General features: G+C 39.0%; 1 protein-coding gene across 6 annotated transcripts in view; it reads left to right on the top strand.

Annotated features, from left to right (window-relative positions):
* Positions 1–16514, top strand: part of TAF4B (TATA-box binding protein associated factor 4b) — an 86141-nt gene that overhangs the window by 11791 nt on the left and 57836 nt on the right. For 3 of the 6 annotated variants that reach the window (XM_040984849.1, XM_040984844.1, XM_040984845.1), the window contains 4 exons: positions 528–617; positions 3075–3689; positions 11116–11236; positions 12135–12240. In XM_040984849.1, coding sequence (XP_040840783.1) covers positions 528–617; positions 3075–3689; positions 11116–11236; positions 12135–12240 — 932 coding nt within the window. Of the gene's footprint in view, positions 1–527; positions 618–3074; positions 3690–11073; positions 11251–11355; positions 11357–12132; positions 12241–16514 lie in introns of all 6 variants that reach the window. The other 3 variants (XM_040984847.1, XM_040984848.1, XM_040984846.1) reach the window with 3 other exon arrangements.

Genomic DNA, 16514 nt, shown 5'->3' with positions numbered 1-16514 from the left:
GTGCTTAGCACAATGCAAAAGGCAAAAAACAAGGCAAAAACAGACTTAAGTATTAATCTGAACGTAATTTATTCATCAGAGCAGCTAAAGTGCCTCCAGTAGTTCTTTGGAACTGCTACCATGGATTGGTACAGTGTTAGCTTGGTTACAGTGATTTAAAAATTGTAACGACAGAATACCTCAAGGCCACCACACCAAGTAACGTCCTGTTCTCTACCCTTTCCTGTTGTGTTTGGGTTTAGTAATGTTGCATGATTCAGGTCATTAAATCTTCTCTGTTACTTTGCTTGCTGGAATCTTCAAAGAAAGAAAAGGAAAACCAAATTACCCTTAATTATATTCTCCATTGGTAAACCTCTGTATTATTTGCAGATATTAAGATGACATAAAAAAAGAAAAAGGCTTCTTTTAATGATGGTCCTTACTGCTTGTGAAAAGTGTGCTATGTCTATGGTCATCAGTTATACAATTTGTCCTGAAATATTAGAACACCTAACTGTGTTGTCTTTCTTCCATTTCTCCCTCAGGATGCAAAAATTGAAGCAGAAGAGTTTACTAAGAAACTGTATGTTGAACTGAAGTCTTCACCTCAGCCTCACCTAGTTCCTTTTCTTAAGGTAGAGTTATGTAACTGGGTTAGGTTGTCTTGGAATAATTAATAACCTGATTGTTTCAATATGCCAATAGCTCAGAGATACTATCAGTGTGGTAGAAACCTTTCTGTACTTTGGCAAATTACAGATCTCACTCATAGGATTCTTTTCATTTGAATACTGTGTGAAAGCTGAATTAGCATCTTCTTCATGAACAGATTTATGATTTTATACTATAGGAATATGTAAATACTCAAAAGATTTTGGGGTGTGTGTGTGAGAGAGAAAGACAAAAAGGGGAGGTAACTGGACCTTTTGTTTTAGGTCAATGACATTTATAATAGGAAACCACATATTGCTAGGTTTGGTGGGAAGGTGAAACTTACTAGGCATATGCTTTTTTTTTTTTTTTTTTGGTATGATTTATTTTTATTGGAAAGGTAGATTTACAGAGAAGAGACAGAGAGAAAAAATCCTCCATCTGCTGGTTCACTCCCCAAATGGCCACAGTGGCTGGACCTGAGCTGTTCCAAAGCCAGGAGCCAGGAGCTATTTCTGGATCTCCCATGTGGGTATAGGATCCCAAGACTTTGGGCCAACCCACACTTCTTTCCCAGATTGCAAGCTGGGAGCTGGATAGGAAGTAAAATGTCTGGGACATTAACTGGTGCGCATATGGGATGTTGGTGCTTGCAGGTGGAGGATTAGCCAGTTGAGCCATCATGCCAGCCCTAGACATATGTTTTTGTATGACTTATTGAATCACATTGATTTTTTAAAAGAAGATTTTTTTACCTTATTTATTCTATTGGAAAGTCAGATATACAGGGAGGAGGAGAGACAGAGAGGAAGATCTTGCAAGCGCTGAATCACTCCCCAGGTGGCCGCAATAGCCAGAGCTGAGCCCATCTGAAGCCAGGAGCCTCCTCTAGGTCTCCCACACTGGTGCAGGGTCCCAAGACTTTAGGCAGTCCTTGAGTGCTTTGCCTGGCTACAAGCAGGGAGCTGGGTGGGAAGTGGAGCTTCTGGGACATGAACTGGCACCCGTATGGGATCCTGGTGTGTGCAAGGCGAGGAGGACTTTAGCCACTAGGCTGCTGCATCAGGCCTTCACATAGAATTTTCACAGCGAATAACAACTTAAAAACAAGAGTTTGTTTTGGCAGACTGTCCATTCTTTGGGACTGCAGTTGTGGCTCAAGGTGCTTCAACACCAGCATCCTGTATGAATGCTGGTTCAACTCTTGGCTCATCTGCTTCTGATCAAGCTGCCTGCTAGTACACCTGAAAGGGCAGAGTGATGGGACAGATGCTTGGGCCCTTAACCGCTGCATGGTAGACATAGGTGAAGTTTCTGCCTTCTGGCTTCAGCTCCGCTCAGTCCTGCTGTTGGCTATTATTTGGGAAGTGAACCAATAGATGAAGACTCCCTACCACTGCCCTCCACTTTCTTTTGCAATCTCCCTCTCACCTTCTTCTCTCTAGCTCTTAGGAGGCAGTTTGACTGAATGTGTTATACCAGGAAATATTCTAAAACGCAAAGATAACATAACCATCTGTGTTTTGTGTCTCATTTTTTTTCCTAGTAAATAAGAAACAAACCCAGAGGATGACAAAGCTAAACGTACTGGTTTTACATTGGAAAATTTTTAGTACTTATTTATTTTTAGTTGAAAGGCAGATTTTACCGAGGAAGAAGGAGAGACACAGAGATCTTGCATCTGATTGGTTCACCCTCCAAATGGCTGTAATGGTGGAGCTGAGCCAGTCTGAAGCCAGGAGCCCGGAGCTTCTTCCAGGTCTCCTATGTGGGGCCGTCTTCTGCTGCTTTCCCAGGCGCATTAACAGTGTGCTGGATCAGAAGTGGAGCAGTTGGGACTAAGTGACCATTTTGGATGGTGGTACTGCAAGCTGAGCCCTGTCTTGCTGTGCCTTGGCACCAGCTTCTGACTTATCTTTCTTCTTCTATCAGGATACAAACATAGGCACAATGCTTGATATCCAGTCAGAAAATATGCTAGTTTAATTAGGAATTTAGTCACAATTTACTATTTACTTTGAGTTAGTTTTATTTTTGTGTAGAGATTGCTTTTGTTCAAAGTTCAAAACTATTTGCAAAAGGACCTAGCTTCTGTTGTGGTGTCAGTGAGTTTACAGAGACTAAAATTACTAGTTTTCTTTTAGAAATTTAAAAATTATGGAAATGTGTGATTCAGTGTTTTGCTTTACAAGTGTGCTGTTGAGTTATATAAAATAAGTTCAATATTAGCGTAATCATGTAACATTTTGATGAATAGTGTTTGGGAGCTTTAAATTGATTGTATCCTGGGTATTGACAGAATGTGACAATTAAATCCCTTTACTGAAACGTTTGATTTGGACTTTCTTTATACTTCCAAGATGATGAAGAGCAAAATTTTGTTTTGTCTGTAGCTAATCTCTTTAGTTATTAGTGTTTCTTTTTTCCCCTCATATTTCCAGAAAAGTGTGATTGCCTTACGACAGCTTCTACCTAATGCCCAGAGCTTCATTCAGCAGTGTGTTGAGCAGACTTCTAGTGAGGGTGTCATTGCCACCTGTACCACAGCGGTGACAGCTGCTCCCGCGGTTACGACTACAGTTTCCGTCATTCAGCCTGAAAAGCCCATTGTGGTTTCTGCAGCAGCAGCACCCAGAGCTGTGTCAGTGCAGACTCTGAATACACTTGCTGGTCCAGATGGAGTAAAACCTGGACTTGTGACTCTTCATTCTGTGGGTCCAGCTACTGTACAAGGAGGAACAACAGCTGGAACTGTTTTGCTTCAAACTTCAAAACCACTTGTGACATCTATACCAAATACAGTTACAACGGTCCCACTTCAGTCTGAGAAGCCAGTTGCCTCTGGAGCAGTGACCCTGGCCCTTCCTTCAGTAGCTTTTCGAGAAACTTCAGCTACAGCTCTTTGTCTTCCATCTGTAAAACCTGTTGTTACTCCTGCTGGGAGCACATCTGACAAGCCTGTTGTTGGAGCTCCAGTCCAAATCAAAATTGCCCAGCCGAGTACTGTTCTTTCACAGCCAACTGGGATTCCACAGGCAGTCAAAGTCAAGCAACTAGTGAGTTGTTTTTTTTTTTCTTTTAATGTGATTTATTTCTATGTTGTTTTTTACATGGTTGAGAAGGATGCATGCCCATGTGGGCTTCCGGTTAGGGTGGAGAGCGTCAAAGTATGGAGGAAAGTGGGTGGGCAAATGTTTTAGTTCTTTTTGTTTCTCCTTTGTTTGCTGGGGTGGAAGGAGAGGGGAGCCGGGCCTTGTTGTCAGACTGTATCAGCACCTGGGGATGGCGGAAAGAGAGTGGTTATTTGATAATGTTTTAGAGACCCTGATGTGGGGAAGAATGTTCTGAGGGTGTTAGTTGAGTGGTTTTAATAGTTCTGATTTTCTCAACCCTGGTAAAGGTTAAATTTTGATGAACAAAATTAATAACTAATTTTACCACAAATTGTTCTGCAATGGGGCCCACATTGTGGTGCAGTGGAGAAGTGCAGCAGCTGCGTTCTATGTTGGTTTGCTGGTTGTAGTTAGCTACTCCACTTCCTGCGCAGTGCCCCGCTGTTCAGCTTGGGAGGCAGCGGATGATGTCTCGGGCGTTTGAGTCCCTGACAACCTGGCGAAAGGCTGGAAATCGTCCTCACTCTGGACTTTGGCCTGACTCAACCTTGCATGTTGTAGCCTTTTTGGGAAGGAAATCAGTAGATAGAAGGTTGATCCCCCTCTTTTTCTTTTTTAATCTCAGAAAACTTTTATTTCTTTTTTTATATTTATATTTAGCAGTTTATAGTATTCAAGCAAGATTATTCAGAACTTCATGCATTTTAGGGTAATCAAAACAGACTTATATCTCTAACAAGCCATATATTAACAATTGGAGAGTAGAAAAGTCTTAGGCGGGTGTGCAGAGAAGTCTCCAATAACTTAGCAAGTGAGGAATAACTGAACTCTGCATCCTACCTAGTGAGGTCTAGGAAAAGCCAAGTCAGGGGCCTGGCCAGCAAGGTACAGGCTGAGCAGTTACAGGCCAGCTGACTTTTTCCTGTGTGTTCAATACTTTCTATATTAGTTTTTCTCTGTCTATCTGAGCTACTTTTGGGGCTCCTGAATGACCCTGATGAAAGAGGATGGGATCCCCGGCTTCTTTTCTGCCACTCTACCAAACACAGATCCTAAAAAAATTCTTAAGGGCCTTTAATTTAACTAACTTTATTTCTATGAAACTTTTTATTTGATTTAGTTTTATTTATTTCATTTAATCCATTTCTATGAAAATTCTGAATTTACTGCCATAACATATGGAAATGAAATTTATGAACAAGAAGTTGGTATAAGATATTAGTCTATTTGGCAAAGAAAAGGGTGATAATCTTGTGGAGGAAACTGAATATTGTTACTCTTTGGTAGTTGCAATTATTTATCATTTGAGTTCTTTAACATATCTGGAGACAAGACAAAGTTTTAGTATTAAGTATTTTCTTGTTTTTAATAAATTTTTCACAAGTGATTCTATCCCTTGCATTTCTTTCTTAGCAGAATTTTAGATATTGAGAAGTCTCCAAGTAAATTTGGCCATAATTCTCCAAATATTACTGTTTTCTATGTAAAAGAGAAAGATAATTAGCACGGTATCATTGATATCACAAGTTTTAATTTCATTTTGAAATGAAATTGAACTTCTGGAACAAATTAACCCAGAATATTTAAAAAAGAAATTTTTTTTGTTATATCTTTTTCTTGTACCTAATTAGTTTGAAATACGAGAGATACTTAAAGGATTTCAACAAATACATTTATGTGACATAATCAACCAGTGAGACTGAATTTACCAATGGCTGCTATTGTCACAGTTCTCACATCCTTGGAAAAATGTTTCCAAGGTATAAATTTTACTTCCTTTACTGGCTAATGACCATAATTTTCTTTAGAGAAGAGATAATGAAGTAGGAAAAACAAGAAAGTCATTAATTGTACTATGGGCTTAATTGGTAGACTCTTGATTCTATGTTGAAGTAACCAACCGAGATCAAGACATGCAGATTGTCCTTTTGTCTTCCTTTTTTGCCTTCTATTTTAAAGTGAAAGGAAAGGTAAAATTCAGTTGTTGATTTTAATCTCACTTAAATAAAGCTAATAAAAGGTTTAGTGAAGGAAGAAGATGAATTCAAGTAAGGCATACCCTATATTTACCAGGTATAATTAGGAGTTGCACAAAAACCCTCTGCAAGCTATAATTTAATCAGAATTGTAATAACAGTCTTGATCTATGAATTCATTAATGCTGGTTTATTTAGATTTACTTGAAGTTTTGTAAGGTTGCATTGAAATTCTTCAATTTCTATCTTCAAAGGATAGAACCTTTAATAATATTTACAATGTGTATGTCCTTTTTTAATTATGAAAAGTTTCAAATATAGTAAAATTTGAGGTTTGAAGTGGACACCAACATACCAGTCATCTAGATTCTCTTGTTTATACTGACAACATTTGATTTATATTTTATTTATTCAGCAACCAATTAATAATTTTTAAAGACTTCTTCCTAAAGAATTGGACATGTGTATCACTAATTACAGTTCAACATTTGTGTACTCTTTTTAGGTAAAATTTGTAAGCGTAAATTTTAAGTTTACCACTAGAAAAAAAATTAAAAGGAATGTCTATATTTACTTGAAAGACAGAGTTACAGAAAGAGAAAGAGAGAGAGAGATATGGAGGTCTTACAGTACATCCACTGATTAATTTAGAGAGAGAGAAATAGATATAGCTAGTTTGAGATTGAGATGGACTTCTTACATGCACTAACTCCTCAGATGGCTGCTATGGCCAGGACTGGGCCAGGCTGAAGCCAAGAGCTTCTTAGATCTCTTATGTGGTTGACAGGGACCCAGGCACCCCAGCTATGCTCCACTGCCTCCCCAGACACATCAGCGGGGAGCTGGATAGGAAGTGGACCAGTATTCATATGATATGGTGGTGACATTGCAGGTGGCAGCTTAGCTCTTTATACTTCAGTGCTGTTCTTCCTATTGGATAAGATTGGACTATCGTTCCAGATCCTTGTATAATTCAACCTCTCCACCGCGTCAAAACACATAATGTCACCACCTGAAACTTTCCTCACACCTCTCCAGGCATCCTTCCTATCATTTTCCCAGAAATACCTCTTCTGGTAAGCTTATCCCATGGATTAGGACTTCATTGGATGGAGTCACTTCTCATTGCTTGTTTAGTACATACTTATTTCTTTCTTTTCTTTTTTTTAAATGGAATTTCAGAATAGTTCTCATTCAGATATGTAAAAACAGTTGTCACTTAAAGAATGTTGAATAGTGTTTAAGTTTGTTGTAAAGCACTAGAATATAATTTTATGTTTATATCCCAAATCCAAATACAACATTAGAACTTGACAAATAGACAAATCATTAATTCTAGAGGGTATTTTTGGGGAAAAAGCATGTCAATAATTTAAATTATTTTTAAGATTTATTTATTTTTATTAGAAAGGCAGATTTACAGAGAGAAGAAGAGACAAAGAGAGTTCTTTTGTATGTTGGTTCACTCCCCAAGTGGCCACAACGGCTGCTGCTGAGCTGATCTGAGCAGAAGCCAGGTACCAGGAGCTTCTTCTGTGTCTCCCATGCAGGTGCAGGGTCCCAGGGCCATCCTCTGCTGCTTTCCCAGACCATAAGTAGGGAGCAGCCAGAACATGAACCTCTGCCCATGTGGGATTCCAGGTGTACAAGCCAAGGATTAGGCCACTAGACCATTGTGCTGGGCCTAAGGATTTAATTTTTAAAGAACATATATAGCAGCTCTTTGTTTTACTTGCTAACCAGGAGCAGATCTCTTCTTTGGGCCAATTTCCAGTACTCCAGAATATTTCACTCTCTATAAGATGCCTAATAACTGGTTTTATATGACATTCTTTGAAAGAAGTCTAATGAATTCTCTTGCATGTTAATATTCAGTATATTTCCTTTTGTTCAGCAGGTATGCAAGAGTATGCTGTTTGTGTTGTTTTTAGGTTAGGTACCCCAGTGTTACTAAGTATAAGACAAGAAATAATAGGACTCTTGGGTGGTTAAATCCCAGCTTGAAACTTAGTATTACAGTTTTGTGTACCCTTCAGAAATGGTATAAAGACTAATCAGTGAGAGAAATTTTATAGTATTTTATTATATAAATGTTTTACATAATAAATATATGTTGTATAATATTTTATTATATAAATGTTACATATAAGTATATAAATGGCATTTTATTGTTATAGTTCATGATTTATATACTAAAAATAGCTAATAGTGTCAAGAAGAAAAACAGTCAATGGAGATATGAACTAGAACTGTAGTGCTTGAGATCTTGAGCTGCACCCAGAATGGCTTAAGTGAAACTCTAGTATACAGTATAGTCTGTACATAACCTCTAAAGCTTTACAATGTATAAGCATGATCTCAGCTTCATTGAAAGCTCCATTGCTTTTTCAAGTGTTGTATGCTCAAAAAATAGTGGGAATTTAATTATTCTAATTCAAGAGTGTGTTTCTTCTCTAAGAATATTAGTTGCCAAAGGAATACTTATTAGGGTAATTTATGTTTCAAGTAATATACATTTGTTCTAAAGCTTATTTACCAAAATTAGAAAGTAGTATAGAGACTGGCTTAATAGCTAGCTTGTAGTGCTGGCATCCCATATGAGTGCTAGTTCGTGTCCTGCCTGCTCCCCTTCCCTTCCAGCTCCCTGCTTATGGCCTTGGAAAGCAGGGGAGAATGGCCCAGAGGTTTGGGGTTCTGCATCTGACCTGGAATTGGCTTCTGGCTGCTGGCTTCAGATAAGCTCAGCTCTGGCTATTGCAGTCATTTGGTGGGAAGATCTTTCTGCCTTTCCTTCTCTCTTTCTAATAAAAACAAATAAGTAAATAAGGTATTATAAATTTTAGTTCCAAGGGGTCGGGACAGTGCAATGGTAGGCTTCTACCTGTGTTACAGTCATCTGTTAAGGGAGCCAGTTAGTGTCTAGGCTGTTTGCTGTACAGTGGGTGTGGAGGACTTGAAGGTGTGTGGAGAACTGTTCCCCTCCAGGCAAGGCCGTGAGGAAATATTCGCTGCATGGCAGGGCCCCCGGGGATGTCTCTGCAACCACCTCAAGGTAATTCCATCCCCCTTTGCATGGACACCCGAACACACTGAGAATTCTGTAATCTATTTAGGCTTTGTTGTGCTGTGGGGTTGGTTTTACCATCAATGTGAGCCTGGAAGTTAACGTTGCAAGAGGGGGTTTTGCAATTCATGCTATCTCTGCCTCTGCAGCCCCCATTGACCATCCTTGATCTTTAGGTCCCTCCTGTGATGCATTTCCTCCCTTAATTGATTCAACATTAAGATGTAGAATGAGGATTGTAGTAGGAATGTGTTACTGATTGATATGCATCCGTCTATTGAGAACTTCCTGACCACAGGGTTAGGATGGATAACATCCTGCTTTAAGCAGAATTTTCCTTGGAAACACCCACTTGACCATGATGTAAAAAGTCTGTGCCAGAGTTAGTGACTGCTTCTGTATAAATGGGACAGCTTTCTTGCATTGTTCATTATTATCATGAAATCATAGTGTTCCATTTCTTTTCTCTCTATCCCTACTCCATGCACCCTTCTCGAATTCCAGACTCATTTGGAGCTGGCCTCCAGCAGCTATCCTACTTCTGATGCAGTTCCCTGCTTGTGGCCTAGAAGGCAGCAAAGAATGATTCATGTTCTTGGGCACCCACACTCATGTGGGAGACCAGAAGTTACTAGCTCCTGGCTTCAGATGGTCCTGACTTCAGCCATTGCAGCCATTTGGGGAATGAACCAGATGGAATACCTCCATCTGTCCTTCTCTGTATCTTTGCCTTTCAAATGAAAGTAAAATAAATCTTTTAAAGAGAGTGTAAACCAGTGTTTCTCCTCTCCCTGTAATTCTTTGAAGTAAGATAAATGAGTCTTTAACAACAACAGCAGCAACAACAAAACATTGTGGTCCCAAAATTGTTCAGAATTCTGTCTCCTGGCAAAATTTTTACTCATTTTTTTAATCATGTGAGTTTAAAAACTTCTCAATAGTTCATTGCTAGTTGCTGTTTGAAATTTGTGATGTTTGAGGTGGATGTGGGGTTTATGAGCCCCAGGGGTGGGGGATCCAACGGGGTTCAGGTCACCTGGCCTGGGTCATGGGGCCTGCCTACTAGCTGAGTGCCAGGTTTGTGAGCCCCTGGAGTAGGGATCCGGCAGGGTTTGGGATGCCTGGCCTGGGTTCTTGGACTAGCCTGCAAGAATATGTCCTACTTAATGAAAAAGGTGGAGCAGTGGACACAGGCCCTGTTGTAAAAGGAGAATATGGCAGCTCATTTGGTGCTGTTGCAGAACAGAACTAAGTGGACAACTACCCCAAACAACCAGTGACAGCAAAAAATTTTGGTGAATGGAGGCAGTGGACATTGGGAGGGTGACATCATCCTCGGATTGGTGAAATCAGCAGCATTTCAGAACTATCCAAACCACTTGGACAGAACCCTTGGAATATGTACACACTGAGACTCTGGGTTGGTATCAGGTGGCGGTTCCTTATTCCTGGGTACTGGGATGTATGGAAAGCCGTGAGTGTTATTCTGCTTGGTCCCTCCCCTTCCCCCTAGAAACAACAAGAAGAAATAGCAAATTTGGAAGCAGTGAGTTCATTCAATTTTCCCTAAACCTTGATCCTTCCTGCCATGATTAACCATGTAATCATTATAAAAAATAAAATTTATATTAAAAAAAAAGAAACTTGTGATGTCTGTTTTTCTTTGAAGTGAAAGGATGACATCCTTTAATTCTGTTATTTTTCTTTGAAGCTAAAAATAATATGATTACTGTAACTTTCATTTCTGTTTTCTATCCCCAGTCTGTATTGTCTGGATTTCTTGAACTGTAATCTAGGGGAATGCCTTTAGCTGGCCACTTTTCAAATAGTTTAAGCAAATACTTTTAAGAAATAACATGTAAGAAGTTCTTAACTTATTAGTTATATTTTGAGATATTTATGTCTAGAAAGATGTATCTGAGATTTGGTTTAAAATAATTGAAGATGACAGGGAAGTTGGGGTAGAAGTGAAGCAAGTTTAGTCAAGAATTATTCATTATACTGATTTAAGTACTAGTTAATGTTTTTGTTTCATTCCTATACTTCTGTTATGTTTAAAATTTTCCATGATAAGTTAAAATAAAAATAGGTTCATTATAGAGAATTATAAATTTGAATTTCACTCTAAAAATAATATGATGTTTGAAGCCATTATGATTTTCACATTTGGACGAGATAATTTTCCCATGTACGAATTTAAATTTTAACTAGATACTCATGTTAAGATAAAGGAATATTTATGGCAGAATAAGCACAAGCACAAGTTAAATTTGTTTTTCCAAAGCAGATTTGGATGAATGACTGTCTGTGCTGGTTCTTACTGTTTCAGGTGGTCCAGCAGCCTTCATCAGGCTTTGCAAAACAAGCGCCCACACTTGCCCATTCCTCAGCGTTGAGCATTCAGAAATCTGGGCAGAAGAAGATGCCAGTGAACACCGTAATACCTACCAGTAAGTTCCCTTCAGCTGAATACTGGCTAATATCAGCCTCGTAACACTGCGTTTGGAATGTGGTGATGTTTTGGGCAGGGACCAGAGCCAGGAGACAGCAAGTCAATATTAGTCTCCAGTGTGAGTGATAGGACACTGACTATTCGAGGATCACCTGCTGCCTGTGTCTTCCTGCCTCTTACTAGCATGAGGCTGGAAGCAGGAGCCAAAGCCAGCAATGGGACTCAGGCGCTTTGTTATGGGATACAGGCATCTCAGGTGGCATGTTAGCTACTAGACTCTATGAGGGGCAAGCAGCTTTTTACTGGTAATATTAAGAGAAAAGATTTGCTCTTTTAAACTTATTATGTATGAGGGAAGACTAAAAGATAGCTATTATGTTCTCTGTACATGCCTGACAATTTTATTGGGTATACACATTGTTTTGCAAAAAAGAAGCAATTATTCATGGTGCTTTATATTTTGATAAAATAGTACCTACTGATAAATACATATTTTAATTTCTAAGGTTGCCATAGCCCACTGTTTTTGGGTGGGGCAGGGCACTTCTTTTTAGAAGGCAGTCATTTCATCCACGTTAGGGAATCAGTATTAGAAATGTAAGATTGAATGTTTAAGTGTTTTAAAAATATTGCTGATATAAATCATATTGACCTGTTTTGGTCACTTTTATTTGTGGTAATTTGAGGCCTTATTAAGAAAATGGAGGTATCTTCAAAGTGGAGATCTTAGGCAGTGAATAAACTTACAGTCATATTTGAATTTAAGCATAGTTCTAGGACAGCCAGAAATTTTCTTTGATTATAGGTATATATAAAAATCTATTGTCCTAAATTTTTCCTAATGTAGTAGCATAATTGTTTTTTTTTGTATCTTTTCTTCTTTCTTGTTTTTATAGCTTCTATTCTAAAGCAAATTACTCTGCCCGGAAATAAAATTCTGTCGCTTCAAGCACCTACTATTCAGAAACATAAAATAAAAGAGAATGGAGCAACATGCTTCAGGTAAAGAAAATAAATAGGACTTGATCTGGTTTAAGGAAGTCATTTTTAAGAAATAAAGAAGATAACACAATAATGCCTGCATAACACAGATAAATTGAGGCCTTTAAAAGTCGAATAATAATTTATGTAGTATAATTTGTAAACAATAAAATACACAAATAATAAGTTTGTTTTAATAGGATTTTGACAGAAATATACTTCTGTAGTCATAATTTGGATCAAGACAGGAATATATTCATCACCTTTTTGCATCTCTCAGATCCGTTAGCATCATGTTCTACCTCCAGCAGTGATTGGCCTTGAGTCCTTCACTGAAGATTCTTCAGCTTTCCTTTTTGCAGTTTCAATTAGCCATACTTAACTGCAGTTAGAAAATTCCTGAAATAAACAGTTCATGAGTTTTAAATCGTGTGATGTTTGAGTAAAGTGATAGGATCTCACACCATCGTGCCTGGGCTGTGAATCATTCCTTTGTCCACAGTATCAATGCTGTATACGCTATTCCCTGCTTAGTTACTTAATACTTGAATGCTATGTCATGATGCCTACATCACTCACCTCACTTTATTTCATCATGTAGGTATGTGTTATCCTACATTCTCAAATTATCATAGCAGGATGAGCACAAAAATAAGTAAATAAATAAACCAGCCAACTAACCAACCAACCAACCAACCAGAAAAGCAAAGAGGAAAAACCAAAAGGAGTGCAGTATAAGAATATATTGTGAATAAGTGACCAACTATGTAACATAACTCTTACATATTTATTTTAAAAGATATGGAGAGGATGAGAGAGAGAAAGAGAGAGAAATGTTCTTCTGTCTGCTGGCTTTTCCCCCAGATGGCCACAGTAGCCAACATTGGTCAGGCAGAAGCCAGGAGTTTTCCACATTGAAGGCAGGGCCCAAAGTACTTTGGCTATCTTCTGTTGCTTTTCTCAGGTTGTTAGCAGGGAGTGGGGTCAGAAGTGGAGCATCTGGAATATTAAGTGAGCAGGTGGCCAGCAGTATTGCAAATGGTGGTCTCACATGCATCGCATAATTTTTTATTGCAGTTGAATGTGTTATAATTGTTCTGTTTTATTTTTAGTTATTTATTTCTTACTGTGCCTAACTTATAAGTTAAACTTTACCATAGGTTATATGTGTGAGAAATACTGTGTCTGGGTTGGAATTGGGATGAGGGGAAAAACAGATTTGTTTCAGGAGCCTCTGTGGATACCCAAATCCAAAATCTGTAAATAAACTCAAATCCTTTTATAAAATGATATAGTATTAGCTTGTAATCTGCCTATGTACCTTCCCTCATATACTTAAAATCTTCTCTAAATTACTTGTAATACTTAGTATAATAGATAATTGTTCATTGTATTGTCTAATACAGAAAAAAAGGTCTGTGTTCAGTGTAGATGTAGTTTTTTGTCAGATATTTTCTGTCTGTGATTGACTGAAGTGGGGTTGATTCTGTCTTGAAGCACTCTAAATTTCCCCTTTTGTTTCTTCTACCCTTCTAAAAAGTGCTTTTCTCCCCTTTTGCCCTGATTATGCCTTGCTCAACTCTTGCATATGCCAGCTGATGCTGCAACCTAGCAAGGGGTATTCCCAAGGATCCTTTCTGAGGCCCACCAACAGCCCTGGTTCTCATGTACACTATCAGGTGCTACAGCATAGCAGGGGTGTCTCAAAGGATTCCCTATGAGGCCCACCCCCATCCTTAGTTCGCATGCCTCCTGGCAAGTGCTGTGATCTAACCCAGCCTGGCCCCCTCCCAGCCCCAATACTCATAGGCAGGTGCTATGGCTTAGCCTGGCCTGATCTATTCCCAGTCCCAGCTCTTGTCACTAGGTGCTGCAGCTTAGCTGGTTGGCCTACTCCTAGCCCCAGTTTTCACATACACTGGTAGATGCTGTGGCCTAGCCCAGCTTGGCCTATTGCCAGCCCCAGTTTTCACATGTGCTGACAGGTGCTGTGGCCCAGCCTGGTGTGGCCTGCCCCCACCCCTAACACCCATTGCAGGTGCTGCAGTCTGGTTGGGGCTACCTCCAAGTAACTTTACCAGACCCATCCCCAAACACTACTCTTGCAAGTTCTAGTGAGTGCTACAACCTGGCTTAGTGATTCTCCCCAGTCCCAGCTTTTATGTGCATGGTTGGTGCTTTGGCCTAACCCAGGGAGGCCCTCTGGATTCCCTGCTATGGTCCATCACATCTCAACCTTTCAGTTACCTGTGAGTACAGTGGCCCAGTTCGTGGAAGCCCTCAGAGATCATTTTATATATGTCAAATAAGCCCTTAATGGCCACCATTCTAACCTGTCCTAGCGCCCAGCTGGTCAGCTCTTGCTGTGGCATGGAAGCTGTGGACTCCAACTTTTTGTCTCTATTATTAAAAGAGATTACCCAATATGCTTTTGACTTTTAGTTAGCTGCCATTTCTATGGCTGTTTAAGTGTCTCATTCCACACCAAGAATCAGCATATGCCTGAAGGAAAAACACCACAGAGAGAATTGGTATATATCAGTGAGGTTCTCTTCTCTCAGTGCTGTGGTTCCTTTGTCAGCTCTCTGATGCCTTCAAAACATGCTTTTAAATATTGATGTTCTGGCCTTATTAGTTTTTTGTACCTAAAACAATTGTCTATATGAGTAATGATCTTCAGCTGAAACAAATCCTTGTGCAGTTTTTTTTTTTTTTGAGAATTTTGAGTGTGAGTTTTGCAGTTCACTTCCTTTATGATATATTTTGGTAAACTGAAATTCTTAATTTTAAAGGAGTTGACTTTGGCAAGTTTTTTTTTTCTGACTAGTGCTTATTTTGGCTTGAAATATAGAGATAATAATCTCCTTTAGAAGTTTTGAAACTGGGCCTGGCATGGTAGCTTAGTGGCTAAAGTCCTCGCCTTGCATGTACCATGATCCCATTTGGGTGCTGGTTCATATCCCCGTTGCTGCTCCAGTTCCCTTCCTGCTCTCTGCTGTGGCCTGGGAAAGCAGCAGAGGACTGTCTAAAGCCTTAGGACCCTGTACCGGTGTGTGAGACCTAGAAGAAGCTCCTGGCTCCTAGCTTTGAATTGGCTGAGCTCCGGGTGTTGCAGTCACTTGGGGAGTGAACCAGTGGATGGAAGATCTTTGTCTGCTTCTCTCTGTAAATCTGACTTTCCAATAAAAATAAATCTTAAAGTTTTGAAATTTCTTGAAGTTTTGAAGTTCTATTCTTTGTAAATCTGTTATGTCATCAGGAGTTAATTTTCTTTTTTCCCCCCTGTGGTGGTGTATGGTAGGTGTCCTCTTCATTTTTTACCTTTTGGTTACTTAATGTTAGATTTCTAGCAGTGTAGTCCCTTACTTTGCGCAACTTCAATGTAAATTCTATCTGATGAGTCATGTCTCCTGCCTGTTTCTCCTCTATTTGTCTTCCTCCATTCTTTATCTGCTCTTTGCTTTTCTTTAGAATTTCCTTGCTTGTCTATGGGCTTTGGCTATTTTAAGAATAATAAAGTCCCAAGATATTATAAATTTAAGAATTGTAAGTTTAAGAATTAACTTATTTATACCCACCAAAAAGCTCTGTTGGAATATTAATTGCCATGACCTTGAATCCATTGGTGCATTGTCCTCCAGCTAATTTCTTTGTAGTTTTGAGGCACTGTCAATGAAAATGATTTATGTCTGCATTCCTTTATCATTTCCTTTTAATAAATATTAACTCTATTTATTTGAAAGGCAAAGTTATAAAGAGCGAGAGGGAGAGATAGAGAGATCTTCCATCTGTTAGTTCACTTCCCAAATGCCTGCAGTGGTTCGAGCTGGCCCACGCTGAAGCCAGGGGCTGGAAGCTTCCTCTAGGTACCCTGTGTGAATGCAGTAGCCCAGGTATTCAGCCATTTTCTGCTGCATTCTCAGGCTCACTAGCAGGGAGATGGATCAGAGATACTGTAGCTGGAACTCAAATTGTCACTGATATAGAATGCAGGCATAATAGATAGCAGCTTAACAAGTGATACAAGTTGTGTCACAACGCTGTCTGCTGCATGATTTCTTTTATATATTTTAATAAAGTGCTGTAATTTTATGTATATAGAGTATATGCAGTTTGTTGCACTTACCTGTTAGGTTAATTTCTATATACCTTATTCTTTTTTTGTTATTACAAGTAATATTTTGACAATTACCTTCTTTGCTATTAGTATGAAGAAATACAGATGCTTTGTTTTAAAAATATCAGTGGCCTAATTCTAATAACTATTAGGTTATTTAGGTTGCTTATAGATAGTG

Source organism: Ochotona curzoniae, unplaced genomic scaffold (genome assembly GCF_017591425.1).
Source record: "Ochotona curzoniae isolate NIBS_2020 unplaced genomic scaffold, NIBS_Ocur_1.0 contig_43, whole genome shotgun sequence".
In the NCBI taxonomy this organism is placed as follows: Eukaryota; Metazoa; Chordata; class Mammalia; order Lagomorpha; family Ochotonidae; genus Ochotona; species Ochotona curzoniae.
Note: the sequence above shows the minus strand (reverse complement) of the source record. Positions and strands in the feature narration are given on the sequence as shown.